The following is a 15,538-nucleotide window of genomic DNA, read 5'->3' as shown; positions in this document are numbered from 1 at the left end:
ATGCCTTTAATTTTATTGTCATGCAGTCAGACACTTCAAACCTATATATTCCTAAAAGGCACGGAGAGTATACTTTATTTTCCTTGACTAAAGTAACCCTGCATCCTCAGTAACCTCCCGTTTAAAATGTGCCAAGGTAAAAACCTAGCAATGATCAGAGGCTGAGACTTAATGTTGAGATTGAGGCAACTTGGTTTCTCTGCACATGGGGTTAATTCATATTCTGACAGTTTCAAAGACAATGACTTGAATAAAAGAAAAAGCTATCACTCCAGACGAGTGAGGCTTGATGAGAGACCATTCTACAAACCCTATCCAAAGAAGTTGGGTCACTGTACAAATTGTGAATAAAAACTGAATGCAATGATGTGGAAGTTTAAATTTTCAAGATTTTATTCAGAATACAACATAAGATGACATCAAATGTTCAAGTGAGAAAGTGCATCATTTTAAAGGCAAAAATAAGTTGATTTCTAAATTTCATGGCATTAACACATATCAAAAAAGTTGTGACAAGGCCATGTTTATCACTGTGTGGCATCCCCTCTTCTTTTTATAACAGTCTGCAAACGTCTGGGGACTGAGGAGACAAGTTGCTCAAGTTTAGGAATAGGAATGTTGTCCCATTCTTATCTAATACAGGCTTCTAGTTGCTCAGATGTCTTAGATCTTCTTTGTCACATCTTCCTCTTTACGATGCACCAAATGTTTTCTATGGGTGAAAGATCTGGACTGCAGGCAGGCCATTTCAGTACCCGGATCGTTCTTCTACGCAGCCATGATGTTGTAATTGATGCAGTATGTGGTCTGGCATTGTCATGTTGGAAAATGCAAAGTCTTCCCTGAAAGAGACGACATCTGTATGGGAGCGTATGTTGTTCTAAAACTTGGATATACCTTTCAGCATTGATGGTGCCTTTCCAAATGTGTAAGCTGCCCATGCCACACACACTCATGCAACCCTCTACCATCAGAGATGCAGGCTTCTTAACTGAGTGCTGATAACAACTTGGGTTTTCCTTGTCCTTTTTAGGATGACATGTTGTCATGTTGACCAGTTTTCCAAAAAGAACTTCAAATTTTGATTCGTCTGACCACAGAACCGTTTTCCACTTTGCCACAGTCCATTTTAAATGAGCCTTGGCCCAGAGAAAACGCCTGTGCTTCTGGATCATGTTTATATATGGCTTTTTTTTTACCTATAGAGTTTTAACGGGCAACGGCAAATGGCACAGTGGATTATGTTCACCGACAATGTTTTCTGGAAGTATTCCTGAGCCCATGTTGTGATTTAGAGTAGCATTCCTGTATGTGATGCAGTGCTGTCTAAGGGCCTGAAGATCACGGGCATCCAGGATGGTTTTCCGGCCTTGACCCTTACGCACAGAGATTTTTCCAGATTCTCTGAATCTTTGGATGAGATTATGCACTGTAGATGATGATAACTTCAAACTCTTTGCAATTTTTCTCTGAGAAACTCCTTTCTGATATTGCTCCACTATTTTTCGCCGCAGCATTGGGGGAAATTGGTGATCCTCTGCCCATCTTGACTTCTGAGAAACACTGCCACTCTGAGAGGCTCTTTTTATACCAATCATGTTGCCAATTGACCTAATAAGTTGCGAATTTGGTCCTCCAGCTGTTCCTTATACTGTATGTAAATTTCACTTTTCCTGCTTCTTATTGCTACCTGTCCCAACTTTTTTATAATGTGTAAAAAAATCTCTCATGAAATCCAAAATGATCCAGTATTTGGCATGACATTTCAAAATGTCTCACTTTCAACATTTGATACGTTATCTATATTCTATTGTGAATCAGTGTTAATTTCGTTGACGAAGACTATGACGAAAAATATTCGTCAACTAACCTTTTTCACTGACGAAAACTAAATAAAATCTAAATAAAAAGTCAGATATGATGACGAAAAATGTGACGAAATATAACTGACACTTTAGTCAACGAATAAAAATGAGACGAAAATATATGGGAGGGACGAATGGAGAAGAGATCCAATCAGAGTATTGGATCAGAGAGAGAATCTTTGAGGGTAGGTTGATCTATGCAAAAGCAGCGAGCCATTTTAAAAAGCCGCGGCAAATGCAAGCGGAACAGCTAAACAAACGCAGCAGCAGTTACACAGAAAAGAGAACAAAGATGAGTTTGCAGAAATTCGCACAGTTTCGAGGACGTTTTCATAACAGTTAAGTTGTTTACACAGGGAACTACACTGCGACTTTTTGAAATGCCATTGCGACCCAAATTTTTATGGGGTCGTAAATGTATCACTGATTATTTTTGAACCTACTTATGTGTAATGCTATGTTTTAATATGAGCATTTATTAAAACAGAAATGTGTATTTTAAGAATACGTTTTATAACGTGCTCTGAGCATTCAACACATCAAGTTGGCTTCAGCCCCGCGATGCGGGAAAGTTGAACTGAGCAGCTGGTTACTCGCGCAACACTGAACCGAGCTCTCCTTCAGGACATTTGCGTCCTCCTGCACCTGAACGAACAAATACAAATCGCATTTTAAATAAACATAAGAAAAAGAGCGAAAAGTGAAAGAGCTCAATTCAGCAGCGCGGTGTTCTGGTGTTCAGGTAGCAAGCAGAGACGCGTCTCAAAGTCTTCTTGCTTTTGTACCGACAACAAATACATACTAAATATGTTGAAATACCTGTCTTGGAAAGTGTGTTCGAAAAAGTCTGTAGTTATGTCTTCAGTGAAAGTAAAGAGTTGGAAAGAAATCGGATGCGTATCTTTATAATGGATGCATTTGTCTCTTAAAGTGACCGCGCCTAATTTACTAGCTCTGCTGTCAGTGTCTTTAATGTATGGAAATGAAAGTAAATCACTCACTGCTCTTGACTGAATTAGCTTGTAGTTTTAACAAGAATTTATCCAAAGTCAATCCAAAAATCAGATAGAATTGATTATATTGTTTTACTAGTGACTAAAAAATACAAAAAAAAAAAACATATTAGGGACCTGAGCATGTTTTGCTTTAGTGTTTCTTTCTTTAATTGCTAATGCAACCTTTTCACACCACAGACTGAACCAAAATAAGCATTGCATCCGACATTATCAAGATGAATTTGTTATTGAGTTATTGTCATATTTTATTACCAATTTCTAAACTACAGCAAATAAACTGTGATATTGTAAGAAACGTTGAAGGTGTCTGAATACATTTTGGTTTGATTGTATATTTTATTTTACAGTGAAGACTATGCAGTGCTATTTTAAATGAACAAAAACAAACTTAAAAAAATGTAAACTTTGTGTAAATAGCACAAATAAAGAAATAGAATGAACATACAATACAAATATAATATAGGTGGTTGTCTATTTCAATAATACTGTACTTCATCTTGAAAGAATGTCATATGCATTGCATATCATTCAGGATGAATGCATATCTTTTTCAGAGAGCATGTATATTTTTCATTGAGAGCAGGCCTTGTGTTTATTTTATAAGTACCATTCCATAACAGACTGATGGAAACATTTAGTCAAGTCAACTAAGTTGACTTTGTTCTACTAAAAAAAAAACTAGACTAAGACTAAAAGACTTAAGACTAGACTAAGACTAAAACTCTTATGATATTTAGTCGACTAAAACTAGACTAAGACTAAAACATTTCAGATGACTAAAATGTGACTAAAACTAAATGGTGTGTTATTCAAAAGACTAAGACTAAGACTAAATCCGAATTTGCTGTCAAAATTAACACTGTTGTGAATAAAATAAAAGTTTATGAGATTTGTAAATTATTCCATTCCTTTTTTTAATCACAATTTGTACAGTATCCCAACCTTTTTGGAATCGGGATTGTACCAGGGACCGTAACAATTAAAAGACTTTATAATGATGCCATGAATGTACAGAGAGAGAGAGGAAAATGAGGAATGGGGACACAGGAAGGGGCACACATGCATCATCTGTGGTAGAAAGAGATTAGCACTTTTTCTTGGAGCAGTCTGTCAGATCTGCTCTTCACAGGCAGGCAGAGGCAGCTGATCTGGGTCAAGAGAGAGAACTTTGCTCAATGCTTCTCTCTGCTGGTCTCTCTAAATGAAACCCAAGCACACACACATGCAGTTAAATCTCAGTCTTTCTCTATGTCTCTGTCTCCATCCTGATTTTGAGAGCCATCATAGTAACTGTATATCCTGTTTATGGTACGGTTATGTGGGTGAACTGGAACCAAATATGGCTGCAAAAAATATACTCAAAAATGTTACTTGATGTAGGTGAATATAATATTGATATTTTTTGACCTCTTAAAACTTAATTTTATCAAACAAAAGTTATATTTTCTATAAGATTTAAAGGGGGGGGGGGGTGAAATGCTCGTTTCCACTCAATATCCTGTTAATCTTGAGTACATATAGAGTAGTACTGCATCCTTCATAAATCCAAAAAGCCAGAAATATTTGAAGCAGTTTTACTCACCGCCTGCGGTTCCAACACACGATCGTGACCCTTTTTCCTTAGGATTGCAGGGATTGCATCCTTAAGAAATAAATGATACGCAAATCCGTCGTCAAACTGGGCCTTGTGAACAAGCATCTTCGAAATGCAGGGAACAAACAAAAACACTTGCACAACTCCGTTGATGCTCTGTAAAAATAAACTCCATCCACTGGTCCCTTAATGCTGTTTTTTTTTGGTAATCTGTGCAGGGTTGTCTTGCCCTGGCAACCAAAAACACACTTCTTTTGTGACTTTTTGCGACGCTCTCGCTCTGATCAGTGAATCGCTCTGATCAGTGAAATGTCTGTGCTGCTCAGCCTCGCTATACGGGAGCGCGCGCTCTTCCGGCAGAAGTGCCTTAGGACCCATATAAGGAAATTCCGCTCCATCTAACGTCACACAGAGCCATACTCGAAAAAAACTTTCCGAAACTTGTGAGAAACCGGAAGGAGTATTTTGGGAACAAAAATACTCCTTCAAACGTACAACTTAATTTTTGGAACTTTGTCCATGTTTAGCATGGGAATCCAACTCTTTAACAGTGTAAAAAACTCAGTATGCATGAAATAGCATTTCACCCCCCCTTTAAGTAAAATGTTAACTTAAGATACAACTAAAAATATTTTTGTCGATGTTTAATTTTGTTTACTTGCTATAAATATACCGTGTTTTTCGGACTATAAGTCGCACCTGAGTATAAGTCGCATCAGTCCAAAAATACGTCATGATCAGGAAAAAACATATACCGTAAATCGCACTGGACTATAAATCACATTTAAAACCAAGAACCAAGAGAAAAAATTACCGTCTACAGCCGCGAAAGCACCCTCTTGCGGCACATCAAACAGTAATGTTTTCTCTTAGTTCATTTCTCTTGGTTCATGTCAAATTAATTTTGATAAATAAGTCGCACCTGACTATAAGTCGCAGGACCAGCCTAACTATGAAAAAAAGTGCGACTTATAGTCTGGAAAATACGGTAGACAGGATTATTCATTAAACACATTTTTCTAAGAGCTTCCTTCACTACTTTGAAAACACAGAACACTCCAAACAGGGTAAAGAAAATTAAAACGTAAAGCAAGAATGATAAAGAAAAGGGGAATGAAAACTGATGGTACCAATTTTTTCCACAGCCCTGCAGTCTGTGATAACGAAAGATAATTTACAGAAGAAAGTCAATGTTACAGCCCCATACATCAAACAACCTGTGAAATTAGTGCATTGTGGAAATGGATGGATCAAAAGACAGGGAGACAGCAGTATGATTAAGAGAGAATGATATACACAGATAGGGAAAAGAGGGAGATTCACACTGGAACGAATCAAGGCACTCGCTTCAAATGAAGCTGTTGAGAAATATAGGTCACACATCTCCAGTGGCAGATTTTCTGAGAACCATGCAGCAACAGAACCACAGAGAGAGGGAGAGGACACCCCATTCATTTCACCATGAGGAGGAAAGGATGCCAATGTGAGTCCTGCTCTGACCTGGAATGGATGTAATAAAGGATGATACAGATTTCTCAACCGAGACTTCAAATGATCTTTAGTTTCTGCTCTGTGAAACCTGCTGAAGCTCCTGCCACCTGTCAGCGAATCACAGACTTTCTCAAATTTTATCTACCACAAACTTCAAAAGAATACATATTATTATTAATCCAAAATAACTAGATTATTAGGTGTTGGATGATGTCAAAGTTGAGCATGATGGACAATACATATAAAACATTTACTGTTAATATGGTACCAATACATCATGAGGTCCTATATTACATTTTCTATACTATACAGTAACAGCTAAAGGCCATAAAAATTTTTAACTGGCTTGACACATTGATTCAATTCAGAAATTACAATTGTGTCTCCAAGCCTTTCCGCACATATTATTATTAGTTAAGTAATTTTAGTGCAAACAGACACAAAAGGTTTATGAAGGAATTATATTAAAGCCAGAATCTTACCTGACACATTTAATTCAATTAAGACACTGAACATATTTTGAATCACTCTCTTTTTATTTTCAACGAAGGTGTGAGTGTGTGTTTAAATCTACATAAAAGACATATAAAAAATAAAAATAAATTAAAATTTAATGAAAATGTCCATTTTAAAATGAAATTAATGCTATTTAGAATATTTTTCCCTTCAATTATTAAAAAACACATCCAAACCCTTACATTTTACCTAAGAAAAAACAACCCAAACACACTTAAATGGACACTCTTTTGAAAGTTAGACATGCTTTAATACAATTTTCTATATGAGTTCAAATATAGAGTTTGAGGATTTTTTTGAACCGAGATTTTAAAAACTGGTGCATAAAAAAATAACCTCCTGTAAAGATGTAGGCCTTCAAATCCAATCCTCATCTGTACAGAGCTATTACAATGGTCAGCACTGAGACTTAAATTTAATCTCTGGCCTACATTAGAAAATTGCCTTGAAAAGTGGGACCACAATATAATTAGCCTAGGATTTTGTAATCTTTTGTAAATCAGTGATACATCTCATAACATGTTTTAATCATAAACATTCAGATTTTTCTATGAAATCTCAGTCCTCTCTGATTTTGAAAATCTAGTTATTTCAGAGCCGTCTGCTCGAGATTCAAAAACGTAAACACCCAGAACTATGATCATAGGGTGACCCAGTAAAACATGCCTCCCTTCCAATGTTGCTGTGGGGGACTGGAGGTGTGTATTGTTGAGTCACCAAAATGATAACCTGAACTGTCAACACAGAGTAAACAGCAGTTGCTAAAAGAGAGATAGGGAGAGGGAGAATAAAATGGAAACGAGAGCAGTCTGTGCATGTGTGTTGTGCTTTAAAGGGTCACTGAGCTTTCAGGAAGTCAAGAAACAACCCTGGGCTTCTGAGATGATGTTGGGCGATGACACATTAGGATGTCAGGCAGAGACAAGGATATTAGAAAGGGGATCAAGTATTTTTGGTACCTGTGTACTCAACTGCATCTAACACATATTACCCCATTTGAAACTCTTTTAGGGGAAAGTTTGACCTCTGACACCTACACTATCACTGACTAAGGCAAGTATTATTATTAAAATCTTTGATATTTACATCATATATAATGTCAAAAGAGAGTGGTGTCAGTTGACTTATTACACAGCAATACATTATAAACCACTCAAAACACATTAGAACCACCTGCCAGCCATCTTCAACTCCCAATTAGACAGCCATTTTTGCTTGGTCAAGAACCATCTAGCTGTACTCATTCTAGCTGATGTATCACAAGCATCTTTGCTATCGCAACCACTTGGAAAAACAAGCAATTAGAACCTACACAGAGACAGATTTTACTGTAAATGCCCCATAAATTAAATTAATGGCCCTTCCAGATAGTAGTCTGTGAAGATCCAAAGATCAGGTTCTCCTGCTCTGTTTCTATAGGCCATCACATTTGTTTTTTGTTTTTTTTTTGCAATTTTTTTCTCTTCTAACCTGATAAATACAATATCCAGAGTGTCTGCATCATCAATTAATGTAATTTACTTACTAAGCCTTTGGTGGGCTGTCTACTCTGATACAGATTAAATGCTAACTGTTTAAAACCATTCGAGACACATAGCATTTGCTCAAGAGGATAAATGGCTTAAAGGGGATGCTGTAATTCAGTATTAGATCAAATGCAGGTGTTTCTGTGTGCATTTAACAGAGAGAGAGGAGAACAATGAGCAAATCATCCAATCAAGAAGCATTTATAAACATCTTATTGTACTATAAATGAAAGAGAAAGGCAAATGACATAGAGAGAGAAGCAGACAGTAACAAATGGATGAAAAAGCTGCTGTGAGGCCTGTTCTGCAGAATAGAGATCATGTAAACAAAACCACCAATGCATGTTATAATGTTCATTATAAGCCCTTGCATTTATGTTCCTATCAGACTTAAGGTGAATGCTTTGAATATGGAATTCTGAAATTAGTTTTGGAACCAATAATGCAATAATGCAAAAGAATGCATATGCATGAAACAATCTGTAACATTTTAGAGGTTTAGAAATCATTGCAGAGCATCCCTGCAGAAACATAATTTCAGATAGAGACCCTGCCTCTGCTTCAATGCGCGTGTCCCTTCCCCCCTCACGCGCGCCACAGCCCAGGCGAGCGCAAGACACCGATGCACGCGACCTCACCATAAACTACTGTCAACGTGTTAAATAACGCATTGGTTCCTTTTAATAAAGCATTTTTAAATGATAAACAATTAAACGTCAGTATTTGAACGAAAGTGCGCTGTTATAGGAGGACAGCAATATGCAACAACCTGGGGTATAGGCAATGAAAATTATCCACCGGATTTTACGTCATAAGATTATTGAGGAATTATTTCACAAATACAGCACATTATCTACTGTTTTTGCACTGCACATAAAGCACAACAGATGAAATGACACGTTCCCTCATTAGAAAATGAGCCCACCTCTGCGAAGAAGGTCTCCATCTTCCCTCAAAGGATGCAAGACGATCCAGCGGATCAGTCACAAAACTGCAGAGGATTCGAGAAACGTTTGACAGGATGTATGTCTGTTCTGCAATAGCTGTCCATTCACGAATGCTTACGAAGAGCAGGGCGCTGCAATCCCGCGTGAGGCGGCAATTCAAACAACCGATGGCGCGAGAAACGGCCGTTGGCAAATAACAGCGCCAGCGGTTGGAAAAGAATACGCTCAGGTGTTTGGTTTCTGTAAGTGTCTTTTTTATTTAATCGAAACGCCGGTGTCCAGACATGCCTCGCTGACTCCGGTGTCCGCACCAGAGCGAATGAGCCAGTGTCCGCTCGCGCATCTCCGATTGGGCGGCGCACCGCGCGCAAAGACAGCCCACCAAATTCGCCTTTTTTACCGTGCATACCGGTAGTAATATGATAAAAATGTGCCTTCGCAGACACATGACACATGTTTCAGCTATACACTCTGAATCTACAATAAAGCAAATAGTACTATAATGAGTTTGGGATGAGTCGAGCGTACGTTATTGATAAACTTATGAATAACGAATGTGCTATACGTCAAATAAAGAGCAATAGGCTTTGTATTCCACTGAATGATCTGAACTCCCATGTGCTGGATGTGGTACTCCGATGGGTTTTCACGGTGGCAGTTCTGACATATTTCTGTATGCTCCACTCACATCTGAAGTGAAAGTCGTGCATTGGGTGGAGTAAAGAAGATTCACTCATCAATACACATTTATAGAAGGTGTTGCAGTGTCTGCAGGCTTATTACTCTGAAAAACAAGTTCATATTTGCAACATCTTCCGACTACAAAGTGCCAATCTGCATGAAAGTCAAGTAAAGCAGATGGTGGATGTATTAAATCATTAAACTCTTATCTCTCTCAGCCTGAGAAATAAAAAATGTAATCCAGATTCTGTAACCAACACAGAACAGACAATAGGGAGCTTTCCTAAGAAGAACCATGAAATTGTTTATTTGTCACCGACATTTTTTATGTATTTTAAAACGTATTTACATGCCGAAACATTAGTACACATAATCATTATAATCATTAAACTTTCAGGCATACAAGCTGAATATATACCAAAATTATTTCTATAAGAGTAGGGGGATATATACTGTAGCATAACTACTGGATTTAGTGGACCCCTTGGGAAATGTCATAAATTGATATCCTGGAAGAGGTAACCCAGTACTAATCATAATAACTGCTCAATATATGTAGTATTTTACATCTGAGAATGACATGCAGTCCCGCATTGCTCCAGGGAAGCTGTTCCTGCAGTTAGTGTGCTTTTAGATGCTGAATGAAAAGTGTCAGTCAAATGGGTCGTAACTCATCAGGAAAAGCTGCTCTTTGTGCTCTTAATTGAAACATTCTGCAGAATAACAACTCTTCAAATTTACCAACTTATCCATTCGCTTACTCAAGATGGAGTTAATGTCATTTCAGCGCTGACATTACATTAAGACGGAGAGCATTTTCATGAATGAATGTTTGTTTGTATATAAGTTTCTCAATGTTTTGTTCTTGTACCTGAACATTTATTAAAAATAATAATAATAATAATAACATTATTATAGTGCTTAAAGTTCCCCTGTTTCTGCGATATAATGTAATTTGTTATATTGTAGCATATAATACACAGAGAAATGCACGTCACATGGATTGTTGCTGATGTTTGAAGAATGATGTCTGTATCATCTGAAAAACAGACGCTGTCAAGAAAACAATGTGAAATCCCTGTGGTCACATACATCACCATACATGAAAGACATGCTAATTTTACTTTTGTCAAAACTGAGCGTGGCACCACCTGTTCCATTATGGCTTTTAACCTGCGGCCTTTTAGAAAAAAAGAGAATGGGGTTGACATTATATCAGGTGATTAGATATGTTGCCACATTTTTTATATTAGAATTGTAAAATATAATTTCATAATAGTGAAGAAAAGGCACAATTGTAAAATAAAAAGTTGCAAAAACTATTTTTATTGTTTTATTTTGTGGTAGAAAAGGGTTTCCATACCGAGTATTGACACTGATAGAGCTTACTGGCCTTTTTTTTTTTTTTTTTGTACATTATTTTTGCTTTTAATAAACAAGGAATTTCGATAGCAGTGACAGTGTGTTTTATTATTACCTATATATATCCAGAGAGAGAGAGAGAGAGAGAGAGAGAGAGAGAGAGATGTGCTCCAGACAGTCAGACTGTAGATCCCAGATGCGGTTTACTCTACCCAAGTCTGAGCCTCCCCTTCCCAGGCCTCTCTATTGTATCTTCATTGAGGCCCTGGAGGTCTTAGGGGCCTCCTAGTAAGAGGTGTAGCCTGCAGCACACTACCCGTAATGCAGTCGTCTCTTTGTCTCCTCTTTGTCTCCTCCAGCCTTTTATCCCTTGCCTCTCGTTGTGGGACACAAGCCGGGGTCACACCACTGTAACAGAGCCTCACGTTCAGAGGAAGCTCGTCTCTTTTGTTTAATCCTACTTAATGGGGCTGCTTAATTTTTAAGTGTTGGGGCCAGTTCCACATGGGTCCCTCTCCACTATCATCCTACTGTGACAACTTAATTTGACATGAAAAAGCTTCACTTGTTAATCATTCACCTGATGCTTTGCTTTCAACAAGAATTTGTTGCATGATGCTCATAAAATCTGCTAAAACAGTAAAACAATATAGCCACAAACTGGAGAGGCCTGTTCAAGACCGGATCTTGGTTAATAGTGCTCCGGGCTCAGCCTAGATAAGAGACAGAGAAAACTAGAAAACTGAGAGGCTAATCTCAAAAGTGTAGTTAGGAATCAAATGTCATTTTAATGTGACATCAATCAGACTCTCAGGCTGATGTCACTGTAAGTGGATAGACAGATGAGAAAAATGTGATACACTAAATGCAAGCCCTGTAGTTGGACAATCACCAATGTTCCACACAACTGTTTTTTTTGCAAAAGAACCAGATTATAATTTTAGATTAATTTCAGTTTGCCAGCCCCGCCGAGTTAAGACCCAATGGGTTACTTACACCGTTCCAAAGAATGAGCCAACTTAGCAATTGGTACCAGCACTGAGTTGAGAATCAGTTACCAGCCACAATCTTCTCTGCTCTCTTAAAATCCATTCAGACTTGAACCTTCTCACTTGAAAATGATCTCTCCTTTCTGCAGTCCAATGATTTAGTATTGAATCATAGTAAAGAAAAACTTGTCAATACTGTTGTTTTCATTCGGTGAGAAACAGATTAGTGTCAATCAAAGGCACTAGCCAATAGCCATCACCATAAATCCCTCTGATTCAATGAATAAACAGATTAAGAAGCATACTGTTTGTGTTTAGAGAAATAATATGGTGTTTTCAGAAATATGATTCAAATAAACATTCAATACAGAAATGTCCACACAATATCTAAAAAAAAACAAAAAACATTAACATGCAAAAAAGACCCAAGTCATTTTCTGATCTGGTTTGGTCTATTAGTCTATTAAAACACTTGTTTCATCTTCAGCAAGGTAGATCTGATCACTTGGAAAAAGAAAATGTTTAATAGTGGTTAAGGGTTTGTTTAGAACCATAACCCAAGCAGCTATAATAGTGACAATTGCTTTGACAACCACTGACAACCAAAAGTAAAAAACATAATAATAAAAAATATGGAATTGTCGACATTTTAGAGAAATAAGCAGTGCACTTCTTCACCACTGATCTTGGATAAATCAATAACAATGATTGAGCTAGACAGCTATGAGACTGTATATGCTATAGTTAAGTGCTGGGTGTTGTGTCTGGAGATATAATGGTTCTGCAATAGACAGGTAGGGTATATTTTTTTGATGTCAGAAATCATTTTCATTGATCGTCATGGTGAATTTGTAAAAGACTTTGCAGTGCTTTTAAGATTTGTTTCCTTCCTACCTTAATTCTTGTTAATAAATAAGTAAATAAATAATGTGAAATGGTTATGCACATTATATAACACTTTACACTTAAACATCAATGCAAAGTATTGCATCTTGCACGAACATAAAATATCAAAAAGTCTATCTTCAATTATGGCTTGCATTAAAGGATATGCGGCTATCTAAAACTATAACTGGTCCACAGGAAGAACATCCTTGGGAAAATGAATAGGTTTATTGTGTTTACAGAGAGCTATGAGGAAGGAATCAAGTCCTTGGACCATCACAGGATTTAAGATGATTGTGAACAGAAAGTTGGTGGATTTATGATTTAATTAATTCATGAAGCACTATGACCAAAACAGAAAGTGTGTGATTCAGGTGTGAAAAAAACAAAGCTCTAATCTTTGTATCTGCAACATTTGCACTGTCAAATTGTAATAAACCACCTTCAAAGACAAAAACACCCACTTCATCTTCATCATCTTTACTTCATGCCAAATCCAAGATTATCCAATCTTTTTAAATTTATATATATATATATATATATATAAAATGAATCTGCTCACCATCATACGCTCTCTTCTGTTATCCCTCAATACAGAAATGAATGCTTGTCCTATAAATTCATGCATGCACCTTGATCCTTTTCAATCCTTAATATGAAAATGTGTGAAGCCCAGTAAAGCCCAGTGATATACTGTATAAAGCATATCTCTCCCTCACAAACATCCACACACAGTTCTCCACAAACTACAGGAAATGTTCAAGACATGCACTAGAGAGGAGGGCCAGAGTCTATTCACATATTACTAACATTATTTTTTGTAATATGTGAATAGTATTTAAATATTGATGCAAAAGCATCCTAAGAGGAATAAATATCTCAAATATAATAAGGCTTTATTTATTTATTTATTTTTATTTATTTTAAAATTTTAGCTGATCCATTGATTTTATCCTGATGAAGACAATGCTCTTTTTGTTAGAGGGGGAAGTCCTTTTGTTATTTTTTTATTAAAACTAGTTTTGGCTGGACATTTATTATATTTAATATATTGCTTTGCAAACCGGTTTTGCTTTAATGTTGATTTTTCCTGAATATGGAAAAATAAATTGTTTTTCTTATTAACACCTTAATTCTGTATGTACCATATTCATAAATATAAATTTGTAAAAAATAAAATATAATCTTTTTTGTTCATCCAATATGTATAAAACCCACTCTCTAAAGTAGAAAAAAAAATATGAGAACTGTTGCAGCCCATGAGACTAAAATATTTGTGTATGAAGGGACTTTTATGACACTTTCACTGATTTTTTTTATCACTTTGAGTGTTTATGCAGCTTATAAAGTATGTTACAGTTACAGTATATCTAGTTAACTACATAATAAATGTTCAATTCCATTCTATATGGTAATATAATTATGATAATATCATATAAAAACACAAAGACATATCATGGCCTAAAGTAAATAATTATTCACTGATATATTTAAATGAATAAATCGAAACATTCTAGTTTAGATTTGTACTATACATTTTAATATATAAAAAAACTGCTTAATGCTCATAGGAGTTGTGATAGATACAGTAGGTAAGAGTATGTGTGTATACATGCATATGGTACCCGCCTGTATGACTTCAATTTAATTAAGCATCCCAAGAGGAATGACTTCATCTTTGAGCAAGAGGGGTCTCCACTTACCCCCGTTTCCTTCCTTCCCCCTGTCAATCCCAGTACGACAGAATTTCATCTGAATCAGTCCTCAATATCGCTAATGCATGGACAAAGGTCAACATGGAACAATCACGCAGAAATACAACCACAATCATAAATCCTGTTTCTCATCCAGTGTGTTAAATGTTAGTGCTGCTGCAAACACCACTATAGCACTTTTCTAAAGGTAATGCAATTTTCCTGATCCAATTTCCCTCATGGAATAATAAATTAAGGTTGAATTTGAGGTAAATTCATCTATCATTTAATAAAACCACATGTACATAATGAGAATCCCTCAGTGTTAAAGGATTTCTCACAACACTGATGTCTTTGGTGTATAGCATTTTTACCTATTATTACCATTTACCATATTATTTGTGGTGCATCTCCCTACAGCGATAAAAAGTTTTTTTTTTTTTTTTTTTTTTTTTTTGCTCTGCTCGTCTTTTGGTTTGTTTATCTCTTGATTGGCAGGGAGAAAGCATCTGATTGACCAAAAACAAAAACAAAAAAGCACCTTTAAAATTTTACTCTAAAACATATTTTGCTATATCAAAAGTATTTGCATAATGCATATGGTGACAATTGTTATTATTGTAATGATATACAGAACTATCCTTATATAGCACCCTTAGGGGCATTTCCCTTACAGGCATAGTTTACCCAAAGAGGATATCATTATGGGGGACATTTTTTTTTGTTGAGATTGAATTGGTGTTTTTTTGTTAAATGTGAGCCAAAATCATCACAATTAAAAGAACCAAAGACTTAAACTACTTCATTCTGTGTGCATTTAATTGATTTAATACATGAGTTTCACAATTTGAGTTGAATTACTGAAATAAATGAACCTTTTCAGGACATTCAAATTTATTGAGAAGCACCTGTACTATGGAAATCAATTGCTACTGTAAATTGTTTGGTTACAAATATTCCTCAAAATATCTC

The 15,538-nt window shown here is 36.3% G+C and overlaps 1 protein-coding gene across 1 annotated transcript in view; it reads right to left on the bottom strand.

Moving 5' to 3' along the window:
• Positions 1–9,340, bottom strand: part of LOC113050824 (unconventional myosin-X-like) — a 59,742-nt gene extending 50,402 nt beyond the window's left edge. Inside the window, exon 1 of the mRNA XM_026214185.1 lies at positions 8,934–9,340. Within this exon, the coding sequence (XP_026069970.1) occupies positions 8,934–8,954 (21 nt within the window). The 5' untranslated portion in view covers positions 8,955–9,340. The remainder of the gene's footprint in view (positions 1–8,933) is intronic.
• Between the last annotated feature and the right edge of the window lie 6,198 nt (positions 9,341–15,538).

This window comes from Carassius auratus, chromosome 31 (genome assembly GCF_003368295.1).
Source record: "Carassius auratus strain Wakin chromosome 31, ASM336829v1, whole genome shotgun sequence".
Taxonomy (NCBI): Eukaryota; Metazoa; Chordata; class Actinopteri; order Cypriniformes; family Cyprinidae; genus Carassius; species Carassius auratus.
Note: the sequence above shows the minus strand (reverse complement) of the source record. Positions and strands in the feature narration are given on the sequence as shown.